Genomic DNA, 25565 nt, shown 5'->3' on the forward strand with positions numbered 1-25565 from the left:
ATCCCTCATGACTATAGATGTAAAAATCCTCAACAAAAATGTAAACAAATCAAATCTATCAACAGAAAAAAGGACTATATACCATAACCAAATGGGCTTTGTCCAAGGAATGTTAAGGTTGGTTTAACATCGAAAATGCAATTAATATGCCATATTAATAACCACATGACAATCTCCATAGATACAGGAAAAGCATTTAACAAAATTTAACACCAATTCATGATAACCATTCTCAACAAACTAGGAATTGAAAGGCACTTGTCAATCTAATGAATGACATCTATGAAAAACTACATCTAACATCATAATTAGACCTGTATGTTGAAAACTACAAAACCTTGCTGTGAGAAAAATTAAAGAAGACCTAAGCAATGGAGAGATGTCCCAAGTCCTGGATTGGAAGACACACAAAAAACCCCAAACTAACTGCAAATTAACATAATCCCTATCAAAATCCCAGCTAGCTCTCCGCAGAAACTGACAAAGTGATCCTAAAATTATATAGAAATGCAAAAGACCAAAGAATAGCCAAAACAACTTTAGATAAGAAGAACAAAATTAGAGGGGCACCTAGGTGGTTACGTTGGTTAAGCATCCAACTCTCTCTCTCAAAATAAATAAATAAATAAACTTTAAACAAACAAAAAAAGACATACTTCCTGATATCAAAACCTGCTATAAAACTACAGTAGGGGCAACTGGGTGCTCAGTTGGTTAAGCATCCAATTCTTGATTTCAGCTCAGGTCATGACCTCACAGTTCGTGGAATAGAGTCCTGCACTGGGCCTCTGACAGCACAGAGCCTGCTTGGGATTCTCTCTTTCCTTCTCTCTCCTTCTCTCTCTGCCCGACTTGTGCACACTTGCATATACTTGCTCTCAAAATAAATAAACATAAAAAAAAAAAACCTACAGTAATCAAGACACTGTATTAGTGTTGATTTTCCACAAAGGTACCAAGGCAATTCAATAGAAAAAAGACAGTCTTTAATAAATAGTGCTAGAGCAAATGAGTTGTCAACATGCACAAAAGATTATTTTGGACTCTTAACCCATATCATACACAAAGAATAACTAAAGTGGTTCATAGACTTAAATGTAGGTGGTAACATAATAAAAATTTTAGAAAAAAACATAGAAAATCTTTGTGACCTTGGGTTGGGCAATGAGTTCTTAGACACAACATCAAAAGGTCAATCCATAAAAGAAAAAAACTGATAGGCTAGACTTCACCAAAATTAACACGTTTGTGGTTATCAGAGGTTAGGAGTAGGAGAAATGGATGAAAGTGGTCAAAAGGTAGAAACTTCTACTTACAAGATAAATTAAGTATTGGGGATTCAGTGCATAACATGATGACTCTCATTAACACTGTTGTATAGTATATTTGAAAATTGTTAAGAGGGTAAATCCCAAGAGTTCTCATTACAAAAAAACAACATTGTTTTCCTTTTTTTTCTGGTATCTGTATGAAGTGATAGATATTAACTAAACTTATTGTGGTAATCATTTGACAATATATGTAAGTCAAGTCATTATGCTGTATACCCTAAACTTACACAGTGCTGTTTGTCAATTATATCTCAATAAAACTTGTGGGGAAAAACACTTTCACACTTCAAAGATACCATTAAGAAAACAAAAAAAAGAAGCCAAATACTGTGATAAAATATCTGTAAATCATATATCTAAAAACAGACTTGTGTCCAAATTACATAAAGATCTCTACAACTAAATAAGACAAATAACCTAATGAAAAATTGGCAAAAGATTTAAATCAACATTTCAGGGGCGCCTGGGTGGCTCAGTTGGTTAAGCGTCCGACTTCGGCTCAGGTCATGATCTCGCGGTTCGTGAGTTCAAGCCCCGTGTCGGGCTCTGGGCTGATGGCTCAGAGCCTGGAGCCTGTTTCGGGTTCTGTGTCTCCCTCTCTCTCTGACCCTCCCCCGTTCATGCTCTGTCTCTCTCTGTCTCAAAAAAAAAAATAAATAAAGGTTAAAAAACACTTTTTTTTAAATCAACATTTCATCCAAGAAGATATATGAACGACTAATAAGTAGATGAAAAGATGCTCAGCGCGACTGGGTGGCTTAGTCAGTTAAGCATCTGACTCTTGATCTTGGGCCAGGTCGTGATCTCATAGTTCATGAGATTGAACCTCATGTGGGGCCCTGTGCTAGTGATGTGGAGCCTGCTTGGAATTTACTCTCCCTCTCTCTCTCTCCCTACCCCACTCGTGCTGTCTCTTTCTCAAAATAAATAAACTTTAAAAAAATTAAAAAAAATAAAAAGATGCTCAACATCAATTATTCACGAGGGCAAAGCAAATGAAAACCACCATTTTCAAACCCACTAAATGGGTTATATTAAAAAAGACAGTATCAACTCCTGGGAGGGATATGAAGAAATAGGAACCCTCATACACTGTTGGTGAGAATGTAAAATGAGGGGCACCTGGCTGGCTTAGAAGAGTCTGTGGCTCTTGATCTTGGGGTTGTGGGTTCAAGGCCCATGCTGTGGGTAGAGAGTACTGTGCTAAGCGAAATAAGTCAGTCAGAGAAAGACAAATACCATATGATTTCATTCATATGTGGACTTTAAGAAACAAAACAAATGAGCACAGGGAAAAAAGAGAGAGAGGCAAACCAACAAACGGACTCTGAACCATAGAGAACATACCGATGGTACGCGAGGGGAGGTGGGTTGGGGAACGAGTGAAATAGGTGGTGGGGATTAAACAGTACACTTGTGATGAGCACCAGGTGTTGGTGTTGAAACACGATATTGTACACCCAAAACTAATAGTACACTGAACATTAACTGGAACTTAAAAACAAATAAATAAACTTAAAAAAAATTTTCTTAATGTAAAATAGTGGGCCACTTTGGAAAACAGTTTGGCAGTGTCTTAAAAAGTTAAACAGGCATTATCAATTCACGCTACTTTACCAATGATTTTATGCAAAAGTTCCTCTACTTAAAGCCCCAACAAAGAGACTTTTTCATTGGAAAAAGACAATAAACAGTAGTCAACAATATTACAGTTAATCAAATAGTCTAGATTAATAGGACAAAACCATGAAAATAAATATCAATATTAAATTAAGATTTAAAAAAAACTCTGTATCTTCTCAAAGTTAAGACTCTGGTGACTGCTGTGTTCTAAATTATCATTAAATCAGAGAGGACACCAGTGAAATGGCAGGTGACTATGACATTTACAGAGTGCCATGAGTCAGGAACTGTTTAATCTCTCAGCAAACAAAGAATTTGAGGCTTAAATAGTCTGTTCTGCCTAAGAACACTAAGATCTGACTGCCAAGGTAAAGCTATTTACTCTTTCCTCTATTTCTTAAGGCTTCTAAGGATTTCAGTATAAGACTAATATTTGTAAATAGTATGATTTGAACTGTTATTGCTTGAGTCTAACATATCTATTTAGATTTAGGTATATCCCCAAAGGCACAGTTCATAAAATAATATTATTAAACAATAGTTCAAATATACCTGTGTAGGGGCACCTGGTGGCTCAGTGGGTTAAGAGGCCGACTCTCGATCTCTGCTCAGGTCATGATCTCACAGTTAGTGGGATCAGAGCCCTGCGTCGGGCTCCATGCTGACAGTGCAGAGCCTGCTTGAGATTCTCTCTCTCTCCTTTCTCTCTCTGGCCCTCTCTGCTCTCTCTTGCTCTCTCTCTCTCAAAATAAATACATAAACTTAAAAAATTAAAAAAAACACACACCTGTGTATACCAAAAAAAGTCTTTAAAAGTAACACATCATAACATTATTTAAAAATATTTTCAGGCTTTCTCCCTAAGGTCGGGAACAAGACAGGGAATATCCACTCTTGCCACTGTTATTTAACATATTATTGGAAGTCTTAGCTTCAGCAATTAGACAACACAAAGAAATAAAAGGCATCCAAATCAGCCAGGAGGAGGTCAAACTTTCACTCTTTGCAGATGATATGATACTCTATATGGAAAACCCAAAAGATTCCACCAAAAAATGCTAGAACTGATCCATGAATTCAGCAAAGTCACAGGATATAAAATCAATGCACAGAAATCAGTTGCATTCCTATACACCAATAATGAAGCGACAGAAAGAGAAATCAAGGAATTGATCCCCTTTACAATTGCATCCAAAACCATAAAATATCTAGGAATAAATCTAACCAAAGAGGTGAAAAATCTATACACTGAAAACTTATGAAAGCTTATGAAAGCTTATAGAAAGCTTATGAAAGAAATTGAAGAGGACACACACACAAAAAAAATGGAAAAATATTCCATACTCCTGGATAGGAAGAACAAATGTTAAAGTGTCAATACTACCCGAAGCAATCTACATATTCAATGTAATACCTATTAAGATAACACCAGCATTCTTCACAGAGCTAGAACAAACAATCCTAAAATTTGTATGGAACCAGAAAAGACCTCAAACAGCCAAAGCAATCTTGAAAAAGAAAACCAAAGCTGGAGGATCACAATCCTGGACTTCATGATATATTACAAAGATTTAATCATCAAGACAGTATGGTACTGGCACAAAAACAGACACTCAGATCAATGGAACAGAACAGAGAACCCAGAAATGGACCCACAAAGGTATGGCCAACTAATCTTTGACAAACCAGGAAGAATATCCAATGGAATAAAGACAGTCTCTTCAGCAAATGGTGCTGGGAAAACAGGACAGCGACATGCAGAAAAAAGTGAACCTGGACCACTTTCTTACACCATACACAAAAATAAGCTCAAAGTGGATGAAAGACCTCAATGTAAGACAGGAAGCCATCAAAATCCTCAAGGAGAAAGCAGGCAAAAACCTCTTTGACCTCGGCCGCAGCAACTTCTTACTCAACACATCTCCGGAGGCAAGGGAAACAAAAGCAAAAATGAACTATTGGGACCTCATCAAAATAAAAAGCTTCTGCATAGCGAAGGAAACAATCAGCAAAACTAAGAGGCAACCAGCGGAATGGGAGAAGATATTTGCAAATGACATATCAGATAAAGGGCTAGTACCCAAAATCTATAAAGAACTTATCAAACTCAACACACAAATAACAAATAATCCAGTGAAGAAATGGGCAAAAGACATGAATAGACACTTCTCCAAGGAAGACATTCAGATGGCCAACCGACACATGGAAAAACGCTCAGCATCACTCATCATCAGGGAAATACAAATCAAAACCACAATGAGATACCACCTCACACCTGTCAGAATGGCTAACATTAACAACTCAGGCAACAACAGATGTTGGTGAGGATGTGAAGAAAGAGGATCTCTTTGGCACTGCTGGTAAGAATGCAAACTGGTACAGCCACTCTGGAAAACAGTAAGGAGTTCCCTCAAAAAATTAAAAATAGAACTACCCTATGACCCAGCAACTGCACTACTAGGTATTTATCCAAGGGATACAGGTATACTGTTTTGAAGGGGCACATGTACTCCAATGTTTATAGCAGTGCATTCAACAATAGCCAAAGTATGGAAAGAGCCCACATGTCCATCGATGGAAGAATGGATAAATAAGATGTGGTATATATACACAATGGAGTATTACTTGGCAATCAAAAAGAATGAAATCTTGCCATTCACAGCTACGTGGATGGAACTAGACGGTACTATGCCAAGTGAAATTAGTCAGAGAAAGACATCATATGACTTCACTCATCTGAGGACTTTAAGAGACAAAACAGATGAACATAGGGGAAGGGAAGCAAAAATAATTAAAAACAGGGAGAGGGACAAAACATAAGAGACTCTTAAATATAGAGAACAGAGGGTTATTGGAGGGGTTGTGGGAGGAGGATGGGCTAAATGGGCAAGGGGCATTAAGGAATCTACTCCTGAAATCATTGTTGTACCATGTGCTAACTAACTTAGATGTAAATTATAATCAATAAATAAATTATAGAAAGTAAAAAAAATAAATAAATCTTAAAAAAAAAAAAGAGAGAGACCCAGCTTTCTACTATCAACTCAACATTGGCAATGTAGGTCCAGCTTACACCCTTCCAATAAATTAACACTGTTCCTTTAAAAAATAATAATAATAAAATAAATACAGTTACTAAATTGTTACCATTAGCAAAATACTATATATCTTTTCCTCAAGGAAGGCACCTTTGACCACTTCCTTAATTAGTACCAGTGCCACAGAAATTGTATAATACTGGTTTTGAAACCTAGCAGAGAATTTTGTACCAAGTTGAATAATTCAAGCTTCTACAAGGTTTTATTCAAACAGTATTGGAAATCCCCGTTTAATTGGGTTTACATGTATACAAAAAGTAGCTCAAATTTTTAAGGTTTCATTTTGTTATAATTCATTCCACGTTTATAACACTAGAAGTACATTTGTTAATAGGAGAACATGATGGGTTACATAATTTTAGTGGGAAGTTACTACGCTCTTCTCTTAAGACCTTTATGCAGTCTGCCTCCAAAAAGGTTACCATAAACATAATTAAAAAGTAATCAAGAGCTTATAAACAAAGGGGAAGAAATTATCCTGCTTAGCCACATTACATAGTAAAAAACAGAACACTGAGTTTATACTTTACCTGCAGGTTTAAGGTCTCCTATTCGAATAATGTGTGGCCAATGCTGGAGTGTTTTTGCAAAAAAAGGGTTGGTTACTCCTAATATGACTGAGGGCCTACATAAAAACAAAACAGAAACAAAGTGAGAAAAAGACAAATGCTCCATCAGTGAAGAATAGTTTATAATTTCTTTAGATTGAACAACAGATTATATTTTCCTTCACTCCATGCATTACATAACAACTAGATGCCAGGCACCATGTTTAGCCCTAGACAAGTAAAGATGGAAAGACATGGTCTTCCTAAAAGCATACAGGAAGAAACGTATGCATACCCCATCACAATGACACAGATTAGAAAATGGTGATGGGGGTATCAAACATACAATAATTACAAAGGAGAAACTGTATCTATCAAGAGGATTAAAAGACAGCTTCACTAAAGAGATGACATTTACACAAAGATATGAAAGATGCACAGAAGTTCTTTCCCAAATGGATAAGGGAGGTAAAGGTGATGCAGGAGAATAACTAATATGTGCAAAGCAATGAAATGAGATGGTGGAGTGCCTGAAGAACTACAAATAGCTCAGTATTTCTACAGCACAAAGCAAGAATGATGAATGAGTTAGAAATGAAGGTAGATGGCTGGATGCTGGCCAGATTATTAAGTACCAAGTTAATATGCTAAGAAGTTTAGAAATCTTGTAGGCAAACAGAAGCTAATAGAGAGCCAAGCGGAAGGATGCCACATGAATGAAAATGTAGGAAGACCACTCTAGGAAATCTGGAAGGTGTCCTACAAAGACGGTAAGAGATTTAGGAAAAGCAACAGCAGACATGACAAAGACTGGAGACAGTTAGGCTGAGAATAGACTTTTGGAAGAAGATAACAAATGTTATTATGAGAGATATTTTATGGTGTTAAATTGACAGAATTTGGTAAAATTTGATGTGGGGCATATAAAGAAGGAGAAATTTATGACAATTTTACCATTCATGAAAATAGGAAGGAGCATGGGTTTAGGGAAGAAAACAAGAAGACAGAAAGAATTCAGTTTGTACATGTTTAGTTTCAGTTGCCATTAATATACCTAGGTGGTAAAGTGATAAAAAACAACAACAAAACCCTGGACATATAGGTCTGCACCTTGCAAAGATCTGGGCTAGGCAGATAAATTTCAGTCATTGGTATACAGGTGTTAACAGAGTCTGTGGGTAGAGATAAGATAGCTCAGAAAGAATCATCAGTGTGAAATCAGATCCCAGAACACAGTGCTGGAGAACACCAACACTTAAGGTGCTGGCAGAGACAGAGACATCTGCACAGGGGACTGAGATGCACCACCAGGCAGACAGGTGAGAGTGGTGTCAAAGATTAAAATGCTTTCAAGTTCAACAGCTTAAATGTTATTAAGAAAGGGAAGGCAGGGAAAATAGGACAATAATGTGCGCACAGGGTTGGGCAGTGAGAGGGTCTTGATGACTCTGACTTCAGTGGAAGTGGAGAAATCAACCTGTGGGTGCCTGGGTGGCTCAGTCAGTTAAGTGTCTGACTCCTTGTATTGGCTCAAGTCATAATCTCACAGTTGTGAGATCGAGCCCCACATTTGGCTCCACACTGACAGCACAGAGCCTGCTTGGGATTCTTTCTCTCTCCCTCTCTCTCTGTCCCTCTCCCACTCACACAAGCATGTACACTCTCTCTCAAAGTAAATACATAAACCTGAAAAATAAAAAAGAAATCAACCTGCAATGGACTGAGAAGCAACCAGAAAGCCAAGAAGTAGAGACAGTACGTGGAGATTTCTTGTTGTTGTTGTTATTGTAGAAATTTCACTATGAAAAGAAGGTAAGCAATAGAGCAGGAGCTAAGGGAGAAAGGGTAAGATAATTTTTTCCCTTTAATATATTGGGAAGAATTTTGATGTTTCCATGCCAATTCAATGAAGAAGAAGGAAAAGGAAGTTATAGAGCAACAAGAGATAACAGAAGGCAAGAAAACAGAACTCAAAGTATAATCAGATGGCTATTGATGACAATACATCCTCCACTAATAAATAAAGTCATTGAAAAGAAAACAAGTTTGACACTTGACATGTAGAAGTATTACAAGCAGTTCCTCAAACCTTCCTTTACCAAATCAAGATGCCAATAAGTTCAAAATTTAATTTTACATAATTTGGTTATATAGGAAATACTTGGTCAATAAAAATTATTTTGTTTACTCACGGGGCTTGAGTACGAGTAGTATATTCTTTGAATTCGCTATCATGAATAGTGAAGTAAGGTCGGAAGTCACTGAAGTACTTTAATGGAGAAATACAGCTGTGGAGGAAAGAAGAACATTTTAAACAAAGGACACAGAAATTAAAGGCCCTACTCAATAACTATAAAACATCAATAACACACAGTATACCCACATGGGATTACTTATTTCAGTAAACAGCAAACTTATTTCAGGAAATCAGAAAGACAAATGGGGACTTGGGGCAGAAGATGGGTTGAAATTCTGGCATTACCATTCCCTAGTTACATGTCTTTTACTAGACACTGACCATTCATGCAAAGTTGTCAGGTACCAACTTTGCATAAGTGAATGAATGTTTCTTGTTCAATCAATCAAAGCAAAAAAACCCCCCATGGTTCCAGCCCTCCTGGAGCATGAATTACTTATCTCATCCATGAAACGGGGCTATAATGAGCACCCTTCTTATAAGAGAGGCGTTGTCTGGATCAGTGCAATGAGTGTGCAAACATAACACAGATGGAAAAATGCTGCAACTATCACCATCAGGAACCAAATATACTCACTTCACAAGTGCCAATACAGTCTCTGACGACTCTGATGGTGACGGTGCCATGACCACGAGGGGCTCCCCCAACAGGACCAGCTCCCAAAGCATCTGACTATGAAGGAAAACTGGGCAGAAACACCTAAAAGGTGTTTATATGGTAGAAGTATTATTTTCCAACCCTGTTTTTTAAGTTCTTAGATAATCATTCTAAAAACTTCATACTGATATAAATTCTTCCAGCTATTTGTACCTTGTTGTGACATACAAATTCATTTAGAATACGGTGATGCATAAGTCTCTTTAGTCCACATTAAAAAACATATCAATTTGACTCATTCCAAGTTTTAGAAAATGAAATGTGATATATTGACACAGAATGGCTGACAAATAATAAAAGCACATAAAATAATTATTAAATTATACCATATGGTAGATTTATTTCATCATTATTGCTTTCTTACATTTGAATTTCTGTTGTAAAATTTTGAAGAAAACAAGAAAAATCAATTTTCCAAAGGATATTTATTGGATGTAATTAATTTAAGAGCCAAGGCATTCAATGTTAAAAAATGATGGAAACAAATCACAAGGGGGAGTTCGAAGGCCAAACAACAGAAGGATTTCCTGGGCAGATCCTTCCCTTACTGAAATGCTGCAGATTTTTATAGTAGCCCTGGAACTAGATGGAAGCCTATCAGAACAGAGCTCTGGCACACTACTTAGCCTCAGACATTTGGTAACTTTTATTTATTTAGTAATTTCTTCCATTAGGGTAACAACTTTTCCTACTAGATTGGAGGAAAAAATACTTATATATTTATAAAAATCATAATCAATCTACCCAGTTAAAAACATATATACACACAAGAAACAAAGAAAGGCAGAAAGAAAGTCTCTTTTGTCCACATTAAAAACCATATCAATTTGACTGATTCCAATTTTTAGAAAATGAAATGCAACATATTGACACAGAATGACTGACAAATAATAAAAGCATATAAAGTAATTATTAAATTGTACCATATGGTAGACCTATTTCATTAATATTGCTTTCTTGCATCTGAATTTCTAGTGTAAATATTTTGAAGAAAACAAGAAAAATTAAACAAGAAGGAAAGAAAGAAAAAGAAAAAAGCTTACATGCAAAAATATAAAACAGATTTGTGGAATGGAAATTAGGGAAATTTAGTTTTAACTATTCAAAGGCAAGAATACAAATGTGAAGGAAGTGCAAAAACACCCAAAGCAAAATAATAAACAGTTCAGGGATAAGACAAACGAGCTCTTCCTCCTCTTCCTTTCCTAAACAATTCAATCCTAAAACAGAACATGGTGCATGGTAGGCATCTCTGCCAGGAGAGAAAGGAAGACATGATGGCTCAGAGCAAGGTGTGAGGGCTTATGTGAGATAAGGGAGACGTTCACATGGAGAACGTGACTTGCTGTGGGGCTGCTGGAACCCAAACGTGGTGAGGAAAATGTACATGTGTGAAGGTGATCTGGTTTGAGATGACAGGCCAAGAAGTGTGAGGGGCCTGGAGGGGCAGCCTGGTATGAAGTGTCAGAGCCAGAGTGTGTTGAAGTTGTCCACGGTGGAATGTAAGAGCAGGGGGAATAGGGTGTGTGCATGGAGAGGTGGTCTGGGATGAGGTATAGGAGCACTGTAGGGTAAGGAGGGCTTTCCTCTGGGGGTTGCCCTAACATCGGGAGCCAGAGCACAAGCAAGCATATGGATAGGGGGCCTAAATGTGCAATACAGAAGCCTAACTGGGGTAGGAGCATAACCACGTGGGGGGAATCTGGCATGGAGCACAGCCTGAGAAGGTTGAGGAAGGGTATCTATGAAGGGCAGGTGGGTGTGGAGTGTCAGAGCCCAAGTTGGGTAAGAAAGTCATCTGCACGGAGGAGAGGGTTTAAGCAGCGATGAGATACTGGTTACTAACAAGGACTGATCAAATAAGTAAATAAATTAAGAATAATAGGAGGTAGTTCCTCAGAAAGGGAAAAGAAATACCAATATAGAAAGAAAACTAGAGTGAACCTTGTCTTGTAGGATTGGAATTGGGGGTACTGGTGTGACTTTAGGGTTTTCAATAAATACAGATATAGAAGTACCTATGCAAAAATGTATACATATTATATATGAGTAGGTACATATGCATCCCTTTACAAATATATATGTATGTATGTGTGTATATATATATATATATATGTATACTCCCTAGCTCTGTCCACTGAGAGGGCCTAAAATCAGTGATATTCCAATAGCAATGAGCTCAACCAGTACCCAGATTTTGGCTTCTGAATCCTATTCTCCACTAAAAAAAGTCAAGGCTTTTTGAAGAAATGGGTGATTCCAGGGCTAAGGAAGAAAAAATACAAGAAAATCTTGGCACCCAAGAAAACATAGGTCCACGCAAAAGCTTATATACAAATGTTCGTAGTAGCATTATATGTAACAGTCAAAAAGTAGAAACCATCCAAATATCCTTCAGTGAATTAATGGATAAATAAAATGTGGTATCCACACAACAGAACATCATAAAGTGAATCAAATAATGATTCAGGCTACTGCACGGATAAACCATGGAAATGATTTGCTAAGTGTAAGCAGACACAAAAAGCCACGTATTTTAGGATTCTATTTATATGGTATGCCCCAAAGAGGCAAATCGATGGATGGAGATAGAAAGTAGATTAGTGGTTCCCAAAGGCTGGTAGAGGAGAGAGAATGGGGAATAACTGCTACTGGGTACAGGGTTACTTTTTGAAGTGATGAAAATGTTCTAGAACTAGATAGCAGTAATGATTGCACAACTTTGTGAAATACAGTAAAAACCAGTGAATTGTATATTTTAAAAGAGCGAATACTATGGTATGTGAATTATATATCTTTTTTTAATTAAAAAAAAAAGATAAGCTTGGCACATTTTATACTAGAAAGCAAGGAAGTGTTTCAGGGTGCCTAAGTAGCTCAGTCAGTTAAGTGTCCAGCTCTTTGTTTTGGCTCCGGTCACGGTCTCCTGGTTCATGAATTTGAGCCTACATCAGGCTCTGTGCTGATAGTGCAGAGCCTGCTTAGGATTTTCTCTCTCTCTCTCTCTGCCTTCACCCACCCCCACTCGTGCTCTCTCTCTCTCTCTCTCAAAAATAAATGAATAGACTTTAAAAAAAAACAAGAAGGAAGGAAATGCTTAAAGAATGACAAGGATATGTAAAAAACCAAAACAAAACAAAACAGAGGCCAACTTGAAGACAAGTGTCACTGGCCAAATTGGGGACAACTGGAACACCAAATGAGAATAATGGATTTTAATAACCTATTGAATAAAACAGAAAAAAACAACAGCCCATAAAATATACACAATGTAATGATTTAAAATATTTCTACAAATTCTTTGACACTCCTTTTAAAACATGGAAGCCTAGCGGCTCAGTTGGTTAAGTGGTTAAGCATCCAACTTCAGCTCAGGTCATGATCTTGCAGTTCATGGATTAGAGCCCTGTGTTGGGTTCTGAGCTGACACCTCAGGGCCTGGAGCCTACTTTGGATTCTGTGTCTCCCTCTCTTTCTGCCCCTCCCCCAACCCTGCTCTGTCTCCCTCCCCACCCCCCTCAAAAATAAACATTTAAAAAACAACAACAACAACAACAACAACAACAAAAAACCATGGGAGCCCAATCCTCCCCCTCTTAGCTGTGGGCTACGTTATTGGTTTACATGTAACAAACAGAGTAAGGTAAAGCAACAATGTGCAATTTTGAAGGTTGGGTCATTAAAGACATTTTGGCTTCTGCCTTGTCTCAGATCACCTGCCCAATACTGTGAGAACATTCAACTTGCCCTATGGGCCAGTCCACATGGCTAGAAATGAGGCTCCTGCTAAAATCCACAAGAAATGGTGACCTCCAGCCAGCAGCCAAGTAAGCCTTTTAGGGAAACAGATACTCATGCCCCATTTGTCCAAATGACTAAAACCCTAGCTGGTATCTTGACTGCAACTTCATAAGAGATTTAGAGCTAGAACCATCTAGCTAAGCCATTCCCAGATTCCTAACCCTCAGAAAGTGTGTGAAGTACTATTTGTTCTCTCAAGCCTCTAAAGGGGTAATTTATTACACAGCAATAAATAACTCATATACATAGTTTCAAAGTGCCTCCCCACAAAATACTTATTCACAAAAAGAAAACGAGTAACTACCAATCAAGAAGCTTGGAGAATACCACAAAGTAAACGTCACCAGTAATAACGCAAGCTACCTCCATGTCAAACATGCAGAGCTTGAATCTAATTTTGAGTAAATCCCAGACAGACCTAAACTCAGGGATTTCCTGCAAAATAACTGTCTTGTAACCACAAGAAGCTTAGGTGTATGAAAAGAAGACTTGAAGATCTATTCCAGACTGAAAGAAAGACAGAAGAGACAGGACAAGGAAATGCAACAGAAAATTCTGAACTAGTATTGTGACAACTGGTCACATCTGAATTAAATAATATTATCAATGTTAACTTCCCAATTTTGATGGCTGCATTATATCCTTATTTGTACGAAATAGACTCTAAAGTATTCAGAGATGATGGGAACATCAGGTCTTCAAATGACTATCCACTGGTTCAAGGAAAAAAGTTTTCTATATTATACTTACTACTTTTCTGTAAATTTATGATTGTTTCAACTATCTATATGCATGTATACACATATACATTTGCAAATATAAACATATATATATATACATATATATATATACACACATATATATATATATAATTTTGAAACAATCACAAATTTACAGAAAAGTGGCAAGTGTGTGTATGTGGGTAAGTATACATTTAATAGTGGGATGCCCTTAAGGCATTAAAGCTGGAAATTATGTTTTCTCACAAGTATTGTAATATATTCTCAGTAAGGGCAAAAACAGACAGCAAGTACAGTTATAAGATGAAGCATTCTATGAAATTATAGTACATTAGAAATATCTATTATATAAAGTACTTTTATTAGGGGAGATAAGTATTAAATATTCAAGGAAGAAACCTATCTCCAGCTCGAACTTTAATAAATATTGATGGTATGTGTCTAATTAACTGCAGTGTAAAATTACTAAAATGAGAGTTCTATAGGAAAATCATAGGATATTTTTTCAGTATTATTTTTATATCTCCACTCTGGAGTGGCACGCTTTATGCTAAGTTCTACTGCTCCCCACCCCTGCCAAAAGCCATCCTCTGGCAAAAATGAGAAACTTACTCCAAATAGATAAATAAATGAATAAATAGATACATACATAAATAACTAGATACTAAAGGTTTCAACCCTTTTCAGAAAGATATACCATGTTATTATAATCTTGAAAATTAAACTAACATCAAAGAGCATCAGACACATCAGATTTTTTATTTATTTATTTATTTATTTTTAATTTTTTTTTTTCAACGTTTTATTTATTTTTGGGACAGAGAGAGACAGAGCATGAACGGGGGAGGGGCAGAGAGAGAGGGAGACACAGAATCGGAAACAGGCTCCAGGCTCTGAGCCATCAGCCCAGAGCCTGACGCGGGGCTCGAACTCCCGGACCGTGAGATCGTGACCTGGCTGAAGTCGGACGCTTAACCGACTGCGCCACCCAGGCGCCCCCAGACACATCAGATTTTATGTAGTAATAGTAATAGACTTTTACACTCTTTGAAACACAAAAACACTCATAACTGTTATCTATCCTGCCAGTGGGGTAGAAAGCCAAGACGGCTCATTCTCAAGATGAGGGCAAAGAGGAAGATGACAACACATCACTGATATGCCTCCTGCTGCGTGAAGAACCAACAGCAAGTATCATTAGGTAAAACGTCCTTGACTCCAGGCAAGAGAATGTCCATTTCTTTCAACAGAAAACCATCCCTCAATTCTAAGCCCAACTTAAAAACTGAATGAGAAGACTATGTACATGATTGAGAGGGCTGAAACGAAAGCCATGGTCCATGGATACGTGGTAGCTTAACAAGCCTTGACTTGCTAGAAGGAGGGGGACAAGCCCTTACACTCAACTGCATCTCTGGCACTCAGCTCCAAACATCTTTCCAGGTCTCTTTCCTTTGCTCTCAAGCTAATTGTGGGTATAAAAATATCACCTTCAATATAATGATAAACATTTAAACTCTTATTCACAGGAATAAATGTACAATGTAAGCTCTCCACGAACAAAATGAAGAGTGCCATCATGGACGAAGCACTAATCTGAACGTCAGATGTTAAATGCTCGGTGCAATGCTCTCTCTGTGTGGGACTATTATTGTTCAAGTTTCCATTTTCTCACCTCCTGAGCAACAAGAATTAAAAGAACAACACACTAACTTGTCCTACTTTAAAAACAATAACATGTCATTCATAATCAGGAGAAAAGATATATGCTAATAAAAAGTGTTAGTGGTAGGAATAATTAATTGCCATGAAAGCAAAGATAACTGATAAACTGAAAGGCATTAAGACTTGCACCCAGCAGTTCAAAAGAAAACAAGTCTGGTAATCAAATTCTATATCAACTTATGCCAGTTCTTCACTTATTCCTAAACGAATGAAGTATCAAAACTACTAACAGTATGGATCCTTCTTAGTGTATTTTTCCTGTAATAATTATTCATGTATTTGGGGGGCACTTCTCCTCTTTATTCTAAGAATGCTACAACACTTAATTTTTTAAAAGAAAATCAATTTGAGGGTGCCTGGGTAGCTCAGTTGGTTGAGAGTCCGACTTGTGAGTTCGAGCCCTGGATCCGGGTTTGCGCTGACAGTGCAGAGCCTGCTTTGGATTTTCTGTCTCCCTCTCTCTCTGCCCCTACCCCGCTTGCATGTTTTCTCTCTCTCTCTCTCAAAAACAAATAAACATTAAAAATGTTTTAAAAGAAAATCAATTTGTTTTTAAGATTTATCATTTACGGGGGTGCTGGGTGGCTTAGTCAGTTAAGCGCCAGACGTCAGCTCAGGTCATGATCTCACGGTTCGTGAGTTCGAGCCCTGCATCGGGCTCTGTGCTGACAGCTCACAGCCTGGAGCCTGCTTCAGGTTCCTTGTCTCCCTCTCTCTCTGCCCCTTCTCACTCTGTCTCTCTCTCAAAAATAAATTTAAAAAATTTAAAAAAAAGATTTATCATTTACATACAGAAACATTTACACTTAGCAAAGATATAAAACACTTCCATCACTCCAAAAATTCCCTCATCCCCTTTTACTCAATTTCCCTCTCCCACCCTCCAGGCAACCACTGAGCTGATTTCTGTCCCTTTTCTAGAATATCTATAAATGGAGTCACTGAGTAAGTAGCTCTTTAAAATCTGGTTCCTTTTGCCAAACATAACACTTCTGAGAGTCACCTATGTTGCTGGCTGTATCAATAGTGCTGTCTTTTTTTAACTGCTAAGTAGTATTCCACACACATGTAAGAATCACATTTGTTTATCCATTTACCAGCTTATGGACAAATGCAGTTTCTGGTTGTAGGCTGGTATGAATAGAGCTGCTATAAACATTTGCATATAGGTCTTTGTGAGGATGTATGCTTTCATTTTTACAGGATAAATTCCTAGAAGTGGGATTAATAGGCTGTGCTAGGGCCAAGTGTATAAAACAAATCAAGCATATAGAACTAATCATCCTCTGAAGTAGTATTCCATGTAGTTTAAAGGTCACACATACACAAAATTCCACATACACCCCAAACCAAAAATCCCAGTCTAAGCCTTTCACATGACTCCCAATTGCATGTATTACTATTTAATAACTGCTCTGCAACAACAGTGGTTTCTCAAGCCAAGCAGATCTACCCAGGAGCTGGAACTTGGGCACTAATCCAGAGATTTCTATTCAGCTGCCCTGGGTAAGGCACAGGCATTGGTACTTTTCCCTGTTCTTTTTTTATGTGCTAGATTCTCTTTTTTTTATTTTGCATTTTAAAAAGCTTCAAACATACAGAAAAACAAAGGCAGTAGTGTAAGAACCCCCATTTACCTATCATCTAGAGTTAACAATATTTTACCATTTTTACTTCATTAATTTTTTTCTTACAGACGTATTTTAAGTCTTAGGCTCTACCAACTAAGCTAGCTGGACACTTCTTAGTAAATATTTAAAAAAAATTTTTTTAATGTTTATTTATTGTTTTTGAGAGAGAGAGAGAGAGAGAGAGAGAGACAGAGCACGAGCAGGGGGAAGGGCAGAAAGAAGAGTGAGACACAGAATCCGAAGCAGGCTCCAGGCTCCAAGCTGTCATCACAGAGCCCGACACAGGGCTTGAACCCACGGACCGTGAGATTGTGACCTGAGCCGAAGTCAGACACTTAACCAACTGAGCCACCCAGGCACCCCTTACTGAAGTATTTTAAAATAAAACACAAACCTCATGACATTTCACTTCAAAATAGTTAAAAATTCATCTTTAAAAATCAAGTCTATTTTCTTACATCATTACAATACTATTCTCACAACAAACCAAACAAAAAATAATTTGTTTCTACCATGTAATAGCCAACCACATCCAAATTTCCCTAATCATCAAAGTTCGTAACATGCATTAGGGATGAACCATTGATTTATAACCTGTGAAACATAATATGACTATTTTTTTCCAGTTTTTTCCACATTTAAGAACATTCATTTTCTAAAGAAATTAAAAACAATATCACAAAGCAAAGGAGGAAAGGCACTTAATAAAATTTACCTGAAAAGATCCACCTCATGAACAGTAGGTAAAATAACAGATATATGTGTGTCTGCCTGAGATAAAAGAGAAAAAATACAGAAGATATCACTAAAATTTACAGAAATTCCTTTTTTTAAAAATGCCTATCTATCTTGTGATCAATAAGCCATATTGCCCTATCTTTTAAGATTCTCTTCCTCCAGGAGCAGCCACAAAGAGATTGGGCCTTAGCAATCTCTCCTAACACAGCAGAAGGTCAAGGATGACAGATTCCTTGGATAAAACATTAATCTAATAGTCAGAGGACAGATTAATTCACAACTGCATTATGCCAGTTGATATATGTATATAACAGGAAAAATTAGTTTTCCTACTGCTTTCTATTTTAATTCAATTCAAACAATGGGAGTGTTAATATACCAGTTAAAACATTTCAAATAAAAACTTCAACCGGGGCGCCTGGGTGGCTCAGTCAGTTGAGAGGCTGACTTCAGCTCGGGTCATAATCTCACAATCCGTGAGTTCGAGCCCCACTTCCGGCTCTGTGCTGACAGCTCAGAGCCTGGAGCCTGCTTCAGGTTCTGTGTCTCCCTCTCTCTCTGCCCCTCCCCTGCTCATGCTCTGTCTCTCTCTGTCTCAAAAATAAATAAAAACATTAAAAAAAAAATTAAAAAAAAAAACAAAAACTTCAACCCCACCCATGAACAGATGTGACTGTGGGGGAAATGAAAAGCAATCATAACTAAAGAATCCTTTGACTGAGTTTCCTAAAAACAAAAGCCTGTTGACCATTCTTCTAAGAAGGTAAGAGGTTTTATGTCCTTTTCCCCTAGTCCTCACAGTTACATTATAAATTGAGTTCTCCAGTATCTGCTAGATAACAAACAAGAAAAACAATCTGAGAAACATTAGAAAGTTTATTATCAATTTATTACAAAATTATTTAATGGGATATTTCAGTAATATTCAGAAATATATCATAAACCCAAGAAGCTCTATATTTGCTAGTTTAAGAATTCTGTTAAAGAGACTATATATGCTGGATTATTCTACCACAGTACCACACTACCTGCTGAGTTAACTGCGCTATTTGAGTTGTCCCAGGCTTGTCATGACATGTGGGAATCCGTACCTTGAAGAGACAGAGAAGAAATTAACTTTGGCTATAAAAGAATGTCCTTTATATGGTCTGCGACTCCCACTACAACGAGGGATCAGAAACACTCTTACCACTAAAACAGTACACTCAGCAATGCATAAAAATCCATAAAAACAAAGTATTTATATCAGATTTTAAAACTACAGTCTTATTTATCTTTAGTCACAGAAGGTAAGTGAACCAATGTCTCCATATTCCCATACACATGGAAATCACTAACTCACTGAGAAGCAAATGTGCTGAAAAACAGAAAAAGAGCATCAACTTTATACTGCTTCCTATTTATTGTTCCATTCTTTGCTTCATTAATATACACACACCCAAACACACCCTCTCAAGCTTGCCAAATCATGGGATAAATCTCACAGGAAACCATGAGAACTTACAACCCAGAGCTAGGAGTACCACTTTGATAATCTCCCAGGGAAAAAAACAGAACACATCCTACAGAAGTAAGTACATCTAAAAACACAGCATTGCCAAAAATAAGTCCAATTTGAAAATGAATTGCAAAAGCACTACAGCACATTCATACAAAGCCTGAGAGCAAAATGCTATTTCATTTTTAAAAAAAGACAAGAAAACTGAATAAAAGTACCATATCCTGGGATGGGCATGTTTGGTCTGACATCACACATGAAGAAATTTATTACTAAGAACCAATGGCTTTCCTAATTTCTTCCCATTTTTTACTAATTCATACTTGACTCTACAAGTATTCTGCAATGCCACCCATCTCTGGAGGGCCATGGAGTTGCAGAAGTCTCAAAGGCTGCATTTACAGTCACATGTATTATACAAGAATGACACCCTTGTGTAAAACTCTAAGGATGAAATGGGACAGGTAGCCCCTGGAGTTGTGTAACTAATGGTTCTGTACAGCAGGATAAACTGTGGGATCTCTAACTCCTCACACACAAATGACAGCAATATTGACATTGAACATTATTAGGAAGTTAAAAAGCAAAACTCATCTATGAACTTCCTAGAGTTCTCTAGAAAAGGAGACAAATGAAATAAAAGCTATTACCTTCATTACAACCCCCATAATAGGCAGGTGTAATGTCTTCCCTGGCACTGGGGCAGGCCATCGATCAACATCATTACAAGCTGAAAAAATAATACAATCTTTCCTTAGTATAAGTTCAAATTGCAAAATATGAAAAATGAAACATTAGAAATTAGAACTCCAGGGGTGCCTGTGTGGCTCAGTCATGATCCTAGGGTCGTGGGATCAAGCCCTGTATCACACTCTGCACTGAGCATGGAGCCTGCTTCAATTTCTCTCTCTCTTTCTCTCCCCCTGTCCCTCTCCCCACTTACGTGTTCTTGCTCTAAAATAAAATAAAAACTAAAAAAAGAAAAAATTAAAAAGGTAACAGAAAAGTAAAAGTGGTGAAAATATCTTGCATTTCACCAGAAATACACCTGTGTTCTTTTTTTTTTTTTTTTAAGTTTATTTGTTTTATTTTGAGAGAGAGAAGAGAGAGGGAGGGACAGAGTGAGAGGGAGAGAGAATCCCCAAGCAGGCTCCGCACTGTCAGCCCAGAGCCCAACATGGGGCTTGAATTCATGAACCATGCATGAGATCATGACCTGAGCCGAAATCAAGAGTCAGACATTTAACCAACTGAGCCACCCAGGCACCCTGAAATATACCTATGTTCTAAGATACAAACTAGTTCATAAATTTTTTGAAAGGGAGTTTTCCTATTCACTCATCACTACCCAAATTAGCAACAAAAACATAACACTCAATAGAGGCCTCTGCATTGAGTGACATAAAGATTTGTTTAAACACTACTCTGAGAAGCAGAGCTGTCAACTTCATATTTGTTCATCATTAACCTAATAAATAGGCATCATCTATGCTGCAAAAGGAGATAATAAAAGATACGGTCTTTTGTGTTTGTAGGTAAAGATGAAGAATAGCTTTTCATTTCTCTCCTACCATATAGCCCTTACAATTCTTCTTTTTTAAAACAATTTTTAAGAGATATTTTTTAAGTTTATTTATTTATTTTGAGAGAGAGGGAGAGAGAGTGGGTGAGGGGCAGAGAGAAAGCGACAGAGGATCCCAAGCAGGTTCTGTGGTGTCAGCTCAGAGCCCATCATGGGGCTCGAATTCATGAACTGTGAGATCATGACCTGAGGTGAAATCAAGAGTCAGATGCTTAACTGACTGAGCCACCCAGGCGTCCCTAGCCCTTAAAATTCTTAACTAAATTTTTTAGAAAGTCAACTTTATATTTATCAGCTATTTCCAGGAAAATTTTTAAAACTCCTTCATAAAGTATCTAAGTCACACAATATTTAACTTACCTGCTTCCAAATAAGGTTCGCTCTTTTCAAAATACTCTGGCGCTATCTGTTTGAGCACGGTATGAAAAAAATGAATGTAAGGTAGTTTGCTGATCAAAACCAAGGACTGGAGAGAAAAAAGAAACATGATTTTTTATTTTCCTGATGATTATAATTTAAATTTGTCATTTCTTATAAAATCAATTACTAACAAGCTAAATTCAGCAAAAAGTGTGGATTTTGAAAGAAAGTTTTTGCAGTAAACGGTTAAAAGAAAAACTACATAAAACTACAGTAGCAGAATGCAAGAACTTTAACCTTATTACTACACCTTAAGAGCATAAGGGCATATTCACAGATTCTCCTGATCTCCAGGAAAAAGAATTTCCTATAAAGAGACAAATATTATGGATAATTTCCAAGGCCTCGCTACTACTGTCATTAGCAAAGCAGTTCTACCAGGAATTAGTGAGATGAACTCTTTCTAATATAGGAAGAGCAAATCATGATGCTTTTTCAAACTAAGACCTATGATTGCTGTTATTTTAGTTTTCAATGATCATAACCATATACTTAGAAACTCTGACTTTATAGTTGGGCCAATTCAGATATGGATTATGCCAATTTTTTCATCTATTTCTCTTGGAAACTACTTTTTACCTTTCCATCCAATATCAATTAGTGGTCAAGGCACATTCTAGTTACAAAAGGTAAAGGTGTGTCCCTGTTAGCTGTAATTAAATCAGAGCCAATTATTATTTTTAATGATGATTGGGATTTAATTAACTAATTAATCAATTTAAGTAATTTCTACACCCAATGTGGGGCTCAAACTAACAAACCCAACATCAAGAGTTGCATGCTCTTCTGACTGAGCCAGCCAGGTGCCCCTAATTTTTTTTTTAAAGAAAATAAAATGACTGTACATTTAGAATGGAAATACTAACGATTAAGATGTTGCTAAGATGTATATAGTGACTCTTAGCTGTTCAAAAAAAGATACTGCAGACTTTTATTAGTTGTAACGATATTAAAAATCATCTGTTGATTCTTTTCCTCATCCCAAAATGTGGAAATTAAGCAGATTCATTTGGCTTTTAACAATTTCATACAATATGTATAACTGTCAGGAATCTAGCACAGAGATAGCAGAAAGGCAAAATTCAATCCCAGTTAAAAATCTAGGGACAGGGGCATCTGGGTAGCTCAGTCAGTTAAGCATCCAACTCTTGATTCTCAGCTCACATCTTAATCTCAGGGTCCTGGGCATGAGACCTACTTTATTTATTTATTTATTTATTTTCAATGTTTATTTATTTTGGGGACAGAGAGAGACAGAGCATGAACAGGGGAGGGGCAGAGAGAGAGGGAGACACAGAATCGGAAACAGGCTCCAGGCTCTGAGCCATCAGCCCAGAGCCTGACGCGGGGCTCGAACTCCCACACCGCGAGATTGTGATCTGGCTGAAGTCGGACGCTTAACCGACTGCTCCACCCAGGCGCCCCGAGACTTACTTTAAAAAAAAAAAAAAAAAAATCTAGGGACAGGTATCTATAATCTAAAAAAACAAAAAAAAAAAAGTAAGTTCTAGTATGTTTAAAGATAAAATATCAAAGACTTTAAAGACTATTCATCCTTACAGTTTCTATTTTTCTATCCACAATATAAAAACAATTTCCCTATTAGTGCATATGAAATTTACCTTCTGGAAGTAGCCTCTTTTTAGACTTTTATCTCGAACTTGTCGGAAATACACATATCCGTAAAAATAAGCAGGATCCTTCTATGAAAGAAGTGACAAATAAAAAAATACATATTGCCATCCTTTTGTTATTATTAACATCACATTCCTTTACAAACCTGAACTGAGATATGAAATATACACAAAGATCTAGTTATGCTTTTCCACCAACACAATCATGATAGTAACTGGCAGATATAAACTTGGAGCTTGCCCAAAGGTGAAATAATTTCAACTAAAGTACTAAAATCAGATTTTTCCCATTATAACCTCCTCAGCTTATGTTGTTTATTCATATCTGTACTAGTTAATGGACGTCAGGAAACAATCAAATTCTACGTTTTCTCCAATGCTACATGTATATTTTTAAATTGTGCCCACAAGTATGAGTTAGGGGTCAGTCTTAATAAAATGAAGTATCCTAATGTAAAATTTTGAGAGAGAAAAAAAGGAGTTAAATGCCAATCTGAATGTTACATAATCAGTTCTATTTTTACCTAATAAAAATGAAACACCGAAATATTTATCAAAATATAATTTGAAAGTAAATACATTCCAAAAAACATAAGAAGTTTTTACATCCTAATAAAATAAACTTTAACCCAGTTCCTCACTGATTATTCTTTGCACAAATATTTATTGACCATCTACTTTGAACAAGGCATTGTGTTACAGAAGTTAAAAGATGCATCAGATATAGTTCCTTAAGAAGACCACAATCTATGAGGGACAAAAACAAACCTCAAGGTAGGTACTATGAAGAAACCACAAAGTGTTACAGGGAGGCCAAGAGGGAAGAGATTACTTCTGTCTATGGGAATCAGTAGAGATTTCATAGAGGCAGCTGTTTTCGAATGGGGCATTGAAGGATGCATAGGAGTTAAACAAAGGCAAAAACATCCCAGGTTTAGAGAGCCAGGAGTTTGAGCAAAAACAAACACACAGAGACTGAAAAATACAAGCTACCTCAGGAAAAAGCACATAGTTCAGTTTGGTTAAAATGTGGCACATGTACAGAAAGGAGATAAAGTTGGAAACTGGAAACGTAAAGGTCTTATCTTGGAAGGCCCAAAAAGTGAGGACAAGGAAATCGCACTATCATTGCCTCTTTATTCATTAAGCAACAGATAGCCATTTTGTATTTATTTTTATATAATATATACATGTACTTTAGCTGACAACTCTGTATACAATATATTACATTGAAAAAAACCCAAAAGATGGGATGTCTAGGCAAAATTATTATCCTCATCAGCCCTCAATTCCCTCATTTACAAAAGAAACTCTCAGAACACTATGAGGACTGATGAGATAACACAAGCTTATTAATACAGTGCCTAGAATATAAGCACCAGTCAATAGTAACTATTATTATCAGTTGAAAGAATATGTTGATAGCGAAAGCAAAAGGTCATGGAAAGGAGTAGATGGCTATAAGACATTTCAAAGGTAATAGCTTTGCTAACTGGGAAAGGGTTCCTGTCATTACTGGAACCAGGGAGGTTAACTGTAAATGCTGATTTTAGGCAAATGAGGTCATACTGGATGTGCTGATAGGACATCCAGACGGAAATGTGCCTCACACAGTCAGAGATGTAAATATGGAATACCAAACAGAAGCCTATACTCTGAAATAATCTAAATTATTAAAATTGTTTTTAATAAATAACTGGAAAACAAAGCTCAAAAAGAGACAACTACAATTCTATCATAAAGTAGGGAATCTTCAACTCTACGTGATATTTACTGGTATGGTACCACCCCAACTCCACATCTAAACAAAGAGGTATTAACAAATGAAAGAAAACCACCTCAACATTCTAATTTATTTCTAAAATTCACAGTGGCATTATATGTTTCAAGAACAGTAACTTTGTAAAGTTTCTTTCTTTCACATGCTGAATCCTTATGAATTAGACTCACTTAGGAAATCTAACAGTATAATATAGTAATAACACAAAAGTAAAATATTTCTGAATGCTTTAGAGGTAACTGAGTTCTAAAGTTTCCTCTCACATGGACATTTTTCTATTGCTACTTTTCCAACCTTTAAGTAAACTGGTAAATCTTTGTCATGATGATCCAGGAGACAATGCAGTGACACCCTCCTCCCAGAAGATTGTCGAAATCTAAAACAAAACTGGGTATCTCCAAGACAACCTAATGAAAACAAAAATGAAAGTAATTAAGAATAGCATAGCATAACATTTATTTACCCAGATTCATCAAATGTTAGAGCTAATAAGGTCCTATCAACCGTTTAAACCCATTCTATCACGTTTTAGAAGAGAACAAGGAGATCCTGAGAATTCAA

The 25565-nt window shown here is 36.8% G+C and overlaps 1 protein-coding gene across 3 annotated transcripts in view; it reads right to left on the bottom strand.

Annotated features, from left to right (window-relative positions):
• Positions 1 to 25565, bottom strand: part of DENND6A (DENN domain containing 6A) — a 67883-nt gene that overhangs the window by 14847 nt on the left and 27471 nt on the right. For 2 of the 3 annotated variants that reach the window (XM_043587714.1, XM_043587716.1), the window contains 9 exons: positions 25299 to 25411; positions 23213 to 23293; positions 21531 to 21636; positions 20239 to 20318; positions 19119 to 19181; positions 18068 to 18123; positions 9375 to 9497; positions 8793 to 8888; positions 6583 to 6677 (listed from right to left, as the gene is read on the bottom strand). In XM_043587714.1, coding sequence (XP_043443649.1) covers positions 6583 to 6677; positions 8793 to 8888; positions 9375 to 9497; positions 18068 to 18123; positions 19119 to 19181; positions 20239 to 20318; positions 21531 to 21636; positions 23213 to 23293; positions 25299 to 25411 — 813 coding nt within the window. The remainder of the gene's footprint in view (positions 1 to 6582; positions 6678 to 8792; positions 8889 to 9374; positions 9498 to 18067; positions 18124 to 19118; positions 19182 to 20238; positions 20319 to 21530; positions 21637 to 23212; positions 23294 to 25298; positions 25412 to 25565) is intronic. The other variant, XM_043587715.1, reaches the window with a different exon arrangement.

Source organism: Prionailurus bengalensis, chromosome A2 (genome assembly GCF_016509475.1).
Source record: "Prionailurus bengalensis isolate Pbe53 chromosome A2, Fcat_Pben_1.1_paternal_pri, whole genome shotgun sequence".
NCBI classification, from domain to species: domain Eukaryota; kingdom Metazoa; phylum Chordata; class Mammalia; order Carnivora; family Felidae; genus Prionailurus; species Prionailurus bengalensis.